General features: G+C 43.7%; 1 protein-coding gene across 1 annotated transcript; it reads right to left on the reverse strand.

Moving 5' to 3' along the window:
- Positions 1-326: 326 nt before the first annotated feature.
- On the reverse strand, positions 327-6,516 carry si:dkey-7l6.3 (adult enhancer factor 1). Its single transcript, XM_052087544.1, has 4 exons — positions 6,110-6,516; positions 1,693-1,741; positions 1,410-1,622; positions 327-866 (listed from the first exon to the last, which is right to left on the reverse strand). The coding sequence occupies exons 1-4, from the start codon at positions 6,425-6,427 to the stop codon at positions 346-348; spliced, it is 1,101 nt and encodes a 366-aa protein (XP_051943504.1). The 5' UTR covers positions 6,428-6,516; the 3' UTR covers positions 327-345.
- Between the last annotated feature and the right edge of the window lie 1,271 nt (positions 6,517-7,787).

Raw genomic sequence — 7,787 nt, forward strand, 5'->3', positions numbered from 1 at the left:
GTGTCCGTGATCCGAGTACATTTCTATGCACATCATTTGTGTCAAAGTAAGGTTGTACAGTTGATAAATCATAAATTGTTTTAAAATATTTGCACTGCTAGAAGAAAAATAAGTCTTTTTCTATTTTATATTCCATTTACATGTTTGTGATTGATGTTTGTAAGAATTTGCGAATGTTAATAAAATTAGTTGCAAATCATTCTAACAGTTTTTTATTTTTGAAACATAAGACACTACCTGCTGACGAAAATAAGGCGTGACAATTATGACGCACATTTTTTTAGGAAAAATAAATATGAGTTAATTTACAATTCCACCTTCCAAGAACTTACAACTTATTCGGGGTCACGTGTCGGCATGACACTTTTTGAGGTGCATGGTCATGGGGTACTTGGAGAGGAAGGTGCGTGGGCACAGCGGGCAAGGGAAGGGCCGCTCCCTCGTGTGGACGTTCAAGTGCGACTTGAGGTGCGCCGACTGTGTGAAGCGCCTTCCGCACTGTTGACAGCTAAAGGGACGCTCGCCCGTGTGGATGCGCGTGTGCACGTCACGGCTCTGCGCTGTGGTGAAAGTCTTGTTGCACACGCCACACGTGTGCCGACGCACTTCACCCGAAGCCTTGCCTTCTCTGTACTTGACGGCGGCGGCGGGTCGCGACGAGCCTGACACGCTGACTATCTGGAGGCCGAAGGCATCTGTGGGCTCGTCGCGTTCCAAGCCAGCAGAGGTGACGTCATTGGACCCCGATTCGCTCCAACAGACGTCTTCCGACGGGTGAGACTCCGGCAGCGCCATGTTGGGGAAATACGACAGCTGGTCGGTGGTGGGGAGGTGAGCGTCACCCTGAACCAGATTCGCATCTGCATCTACAACAGATCACATACATCATTTTAGCGTCAAGCTATTTTTTAATCCCCAACTGCGTGAATGCCAAGACTGCCGTTTTCATTATAAAATGTCTGAATTGAATCAGAAAAGTATGACGGGCCCAACACCTTAATTGGCCAATACTAGCGCTTTTGAAACGTAGCCGTTGTTTTTTTTCTTCTCCAAAAAGAAATAAAATTAAAATTGCCCAATTTTGAAGTCTATTTCTCTCCATTGTTAAGTGAAATGGGCAGTCAAGTCAAGCAATTTCTTTATAACATGTTGTATTCATCCCCACTATCCAAACACGTTCTGCTAATTAGCGTTATGTCTTTGGAATATGAATGAAGCAGCAAAATCCACTTGTTGTGATGCATCCCAGGGGACGGCCATTTTGCCACTTGCTGAAGATGGAAAATGAGGTCACAGTTACCGAGGGCTCAAGCTTGTGAACGTCACATGACCAAACCTAGAAAACAGGTGAGCTGTGACAGTGGTTAGCTAAACATGCTGTTAAAAGCGTGACATAAAGTTGTGGATACTTTCGCATGCACTCGACTCTTCCGCCGCCACGTCATCCACAGCCAGCTGAGCGGCGTCCAACGAGTATACGGCGGCCATGCTGACCGCTCCACTGAGGTCGGACTTCCTGTCCGAGTCCTTCTTTTGCCCTTTTCTCTTCCTTCGCCGTGTGAGCGGCGGCGTGGTGGCGACGTCCTCCGTAACGTCCTCCGTGTCAAACGCCGACATCACGTCTATGCCAAAAGACAAACATCGTCAGCAAGTACATGTACCTCTACTCCTTTCCGTGACATCTCCACTCACCTTCCTCACCGTCGTAGTCTTCATCTTTGATCAGCACCACGTCAGGAACCTGAAAAGTAAAACAAGAAAACATTTGAATGAACGTGCACTACGTTAAACCTAACATATATTAATGTTAAATTCCATCGAAGGGTTAGCACTGCTATCGCAGTAGCGTAGCTTTCGCTTACTTCATTTGCAGATACCATCAGACACAGTATGCAGACCCTTTTCCCAATTATTGGATTCCCCCCCCCCCCCGAAAAAAAAATCAGCAGATAAACAATCCTGGTTACAAGCCCACATTTAGAAGCATAAATCAATTCATTGACTAACCGATTATCAAGTTAACGAACTTTGTTAATTTTGATTTTAAGAATAAGAAAACCTTTAAGATATCCTTTATTCGTCCCACACTGGATATTTATGATTCCAAATCTACAGCAGCAAAGTTATGAAAGGAGGAAAGTACAGGAACAAAAAGTATAAGAGGTGCTGAAAGGGCAGCCACTCAGGTGGCGCCACCTTGAAGTCATAATAACATAAAAACAAAATTATACAACACAACACATAAGACACAGACAGTTATGCAATCTTTACCACTTTTCTACAGACACTTTGTTGTTTGAAGCAGTTATAGATGAAAGAGGAGAGAATCAAAGTGTCCTTTCTTTCACCAGTTGACAATTCTTCAATCATTTCAAGACACCGTTTAATTTGAACATGTCCAAATCCTCATAATTTCAGTTTCGCAACATTCTCCGGGCATGTAGTGTTTTGTGATATCAGACTGTGAAGAAAATGAATCAATCAATTAATCAAATTGTGCAGTTTCTCTTTTGTCAACAAAAGGGATGTCCTGTTTTTGAAGAATACCATCCAATACAATACAGTAAATATTCCCATCCCCGGAATTCTATGGAAAGGAATATCCTTCACCCGGAATAAAAACCTATGCATTAACATTTTGACTACGATATTACGGGTTACCGGAACTGGCGGAAATTCCACTACCCGTAACCCGGATGGAGGTGTAATGCCGCGGGAGCTTAAATACACGCAACGCCCACCCGATGCGACGGAAAAGACACAAGGCTGAAACAAGTTTTCGCTTCGTGGTTTTCGATCATCAGACTCAACTCCTGATGACAAGTGTTTTGAAACACTTCTGACACTCAATCGTGTGAGTGTCAATTTTAATAGGATCGTTGGAGATAGGCACTCAGAAATAACGACAAGACACTTCTGGCTACCAACAATAGGCACTTTATTGGTCCCACACAGAAATGATAACACAGTTCAAACAAGTTGTATGAAGCTAAAGATGATATACTCTTACCGTATGCCATTAGGGTGGAGAGCCAACACCCTCAGCAGAGTGAGCTTCAATACGAGCTGGGCGTCCGTACGCTACCCGCAGCAGACTCTGCTAAAGGAGCATCGCTCCCCTCCTTTTATCCTCTAAAGTGTGTGCATCGGGAGGGGTGAGTGGCCATTCTCACCTCCCCCTACGCCACACTGTTTGTTGTGTAACCAAGTGGCATTCCACGAGAAGATCTTGCCTTGTTCCCTCTTTTGCAAACAAGTTTCGACAATTCAGGAACATAGCAAAGCAAACTATGAAGTCGCTTAGGCATGCAAGTTATGCAGCGAGTTCAAGAGTTTATCTCACTTGCAATTACCGTATTTTCACGACTATAAGGCGCCATTAAAAGTCTTACATTTTCTCCAAAATGGACAGGACGCCTTATGGTGCGGAGCGTCCTTTATATGCGCCGAGTTCCAAAATCTGACTGACAGCTGACACGCTGTTTATATAGAGAAAAGGCGGAAGTGACTGTGAAAGAAGTCGGCCAATCAGGGAAGGGTGGGCGTGCATATATACATATATGGAGAGGGAGAGAGAGAGAGGGAGAGAGAGGACAGACAAGCTAGTCCGCCAATGGTGAAGGGTGGGCGTGTAAGTGGACGCCTCAAGCCAGTACCAACACTTGTATAGCGTGTGGCAATGTGTATTGTTGCAAAACAACTCCGGTTTTGGTTTCTAAGAACCCCTGAAAATAAATTCGACAAAAAGACACGCCTACGAAGCTCAGTTCAAACTTAAAGCCACCGGTTATGCTTTTGGCATGCGTGCCCATCTCACAGCAGCGGTGAAAAAACAAGTCAAGCAAATGAACTCTGAGCTTGCCGTTATTCCCGGAGGCTTGACTAAAGAACTCCAACCGCTGGACATTGGCATCAAACGGGCGTTCAAAGTAAAGTTGCAAACGGCATGGGAACAATGGATGATCGGTGGCAAACACAACTTTACAAAGAGTGAGAGGCAGCGCTTGGCAAGTTACGCCACAATACGCAACAACGAGAGGGAACGCGGCGTTTTTGATGGATTACGGTACTTGCACAATTGTTCAATTCTTTCTACACACACACGCGCTGCCACCATGTTTCGCTCTGTTCTTTACTTTCAAATGTGGGAAAGCTTCACACGAGAGAAATGTTGACTTTGCTGTTGCTACTCCTTCTTTCCGCTCGGCAATGCGTAGCAACTCACACTAGCATGTGATGCATTCAATGACAACTGAGATGTGCAGTCCTCTGCTTCTGATACAGAGGATGAGGACTTTGATGGATTTCTGGGTGATGATTGATCGAAAAACGTGAGAACATTGTACGATGGCTAAATAAAATACACCCGAACTCAGTTCTGCTTTCGATGCCTTTTTAAAAACGTGTTTTTATCTTATCTGTATGTCTTGGCATGCTACCGTATGCTTCAAGCTAACGTGTTAGAGTGCGCGCATGCATGCCGTATGTTTAAGCTGGCGTATGTTTTACCACTGTAAAACTGCGGCTATTCGTACGATGCGTCCTGTGTATGTGTAAAATACAGAAATGTCACGCATTAATGAGACTGCGGCCATTAGTACGATGCGTCGAATAGTCGTGAAAATACGGTATTTAAAAGCATTCCAAAGCGAGTTCAAGAGTTTATCTCTGAGAAGATATACATTGATTAAAGAAAACATCACAAAATATCTTAATATACCAACAAACCACCATCCAGCAAGGAAGCAATGCAAATAGCAACAAAAATCCTTCAGTATGCACAAGAATTACCAGACATCAGTGATCAACGGGACAGTTACTTGCAACTAGCAAGAAAACTATGACACGCAGGCAAGCATTGTCATAAACCAGGGGTGCCCAAACTTTTCGGATCGAAGATCTACTTTTCGATCAACTAACCTCCCGGGATCTACCCTTACCGGCACGCACGCACGCGCACACACACTGGTATATTAAGATATTTTGTGATGTTTTCTTTAATTAATGTATATCTTCTCAGTGAAAAACTCTTGAACCTGCTTTGAGATGATTCCATGACTTGGTAACTAGCTTGCCTAAGCGACTTCAGAGATGGACTCTTGAGCCTGCTTTGACGACTTCAGAGATAAACTCTTCATTCAAATCGAGTATCAGAAGTGTTTCAAAACACACACACACACACACGCATGCCATGATGAGAAACAGCCTGAAACTGAGGCATGCAACGCACTTTTGCAGCCTGTTAACTATTGTAGCTCACACGTACCGTTTTAAAGTGCTTCCCTGGACCCTCTTAGATTCCTATTCTTTGCCCGTGCCCTATTTACCTGCTTTATTTTATTTTTTAAAATATTTTTTGGTGAAAATGAGACTGATAAGATGATTAGGGTTCAGCGTACATGAACACCAAAAAAAAATATGTTACTAACATGTACAAAGACACACAAATGGTAGTTTGTTTTTTTTCCCCTCGACACTCTTCGGATCTAGTTGGGACCCGTCTTAGTTCTACCGGTAGATCAGGATCTACCTAATGGGCACCCTTGTCATAAACCAAAGAATGCATCCAACAAAACAATCCAAAATACAGTGCACATTTTTTCCCACAAGACAGAAAAAAATAAATATTAAAATACTGTTCGTATTTTACTGTTGTGATTTTTTGGGGATACACCTGTATTGCAGTTTTTGCTATATAAACAGTTTCTGGACAGTAAATTTTTGTATTTAATTGATTGTGTTGGTACACGTGCATTTTGTCAACATGCTTGCAGGTTCATAAAGGACATGTAGCATGCTCATTTCCCAAATGAGGAATTTCTGTTATCAGGACAAATTGGACATCGCAAACACGAGTCCGTACTTGAGAATATTTACTGTACATTCAGATTTTTAAAGCGCTTTCACAACAGCTGCTGCTATAACAAAGCGCTTTGCAAAGCAGTTAACATAAAAGAAATAAGCATAATACAAATCAGATTGATAGATGAATTGAAAAAAAATCAATTCGAGGACAATCGTTCGCTGCCGCCCTACTCCCAATTTAACACCCGTCTGCTTTTATTTCCGTACCGACAGGTTCCACTGTGAGAGGGGTGGACGTGCTCACCTCCTCCCCGCAGTCAGAAGCCTCTCCGTCGGCTTGCCCTTCTCGGTGGTCCCGCTGTCTTTCGGGCTGGTGGCGGCCGTCCTCCGGTATGTCGGGGCAGGGGCCGGCGACGCTCCCGCGGACCACGACGGACTCGATGAGGCTGAGTCTGCTGCGGAGCTCACGGTTCTCCTGCTGGTTGCGGTTAACTTCATCTCTGAGGCCGGCCATGCCGCGCTCGAACAGCTCGCAGATGTCCATTACGGCTGCCTTGGTCAGCGCAGCCATGATTACACTCAGCTGCTCGTGGAGAACTTGGGGCGTTAAGAGTTGCGACATTTTTCCAGCACGACTCGCATTTAATGATGTACTCCACGGTTCGAATCCTTGAAGCGTGTGCCGAGTAATCTAGATGAGTGGTTCATGAATGGTTCGACTGAAATTTGAAGCGCATGTTGATGACGTCAATGATGACGTTAGAAGCCCCGCGAAGGGGGTCTACCACGTGACTGATTCAGGAAATGATACGATAGGTTCGAGTGTTCGAAATAAAAGCGACAAAGAAACGCAATGGATTCCCCTTCATACCAACTTGCTATCACATATCTATGCACTCCTGCTTCATCAGTACCACGTGAAAGAGTTTGTTCAAAAGCAGGTGAAATTCTCTGCAAAAAAGAAACCACCTGAGTCCAAAAACTTTGGCTAAGATATTGTTTTTAAACACAAACGAATACGCACTTTATTTTACCTCCTTATTTCACATTTTCACTTGTTGCATAAGCACAAACATAGACAAAGTAACACAGAACAATTCATGTAAAAAAAAAAATCACGCAAATACCTATTATTATGTGTTCAGAGCGTGATTTACACCCCACCATTTTATTGCATGCACCAAGCATGTTATACATTTTCCTGTTCACATGATAGCATAGCCGAGGAAAGGATTCATCTTGAAGCCCCGAAGCGTGTGTGAAGTATTTCCCTGCAGGGCTTCACTGCTTTATGGGGCTTCATTTTGCCATCACTACTGGCACTCGATCAACACCTCTCACGTGCAGCCACCTCAACCAGAATCAATGCAGAAACTAGACAGTTTTCTTCTTTCTATGTACAGTATTTAATTTTCTTCTTCCTATGTATTTTCTATGGCGGCAGGCAAAACGAGGTTCAGACGCATTTCCGCCACCTACTGGGCTGGAGTGTGAAACGGTTGAAAGATAGCAACAAAAAAAAGTTTGAACTACTGCACTGATTATAAATCTTGGTTGTTGCTGGAGTCCCAAGAAGGTCCTCGATTCTGAAAGCAATTTTCTTTTCCTTTGGTACTGTTCTCAATTTACACTCGTTAAATTTCTGTCCATTTGCAATTAACCCTCTTAGACTCCACTGTAGAAAAACGATAACCATGACAAACATCCAGCCCATGACTGTTTTCCCAATGTTCGACATGGTGCTTGATTGGTTTGCATGTCCGCCTCACAGTGTCGAGGTGCAGGGTTCGATTTGCATATTTTCCCCGTGCCTGCGTGAGTTTTCTCTTGGTACTACGGTTACACATTCCAAAAACATGCATGGCAGGTTAATGGAATACTCTAACGAGGTCACCAAGACTTCTGACAGCACTCCCTTGAAGACCATCACAATGGTTTCTTTTCGGTATATTTGCTGTTGTATGAAATGTATCTGATATTTG

The sequence above is a fragment of the Hippocampus zosterae genome, chromosome 15 (genome assembly GCF_025434085.1).
Source record: "Hippocampus zosterae strain Florida chromosome 15, ASM2543408v3, whole genome shotgun sequence".
NCBI lineage: Eukaryota > Metazoa > Chordata > Actinopteri > Syngnathiformes > Syngnathidae > Hippocampus > Hippocampus zosterae.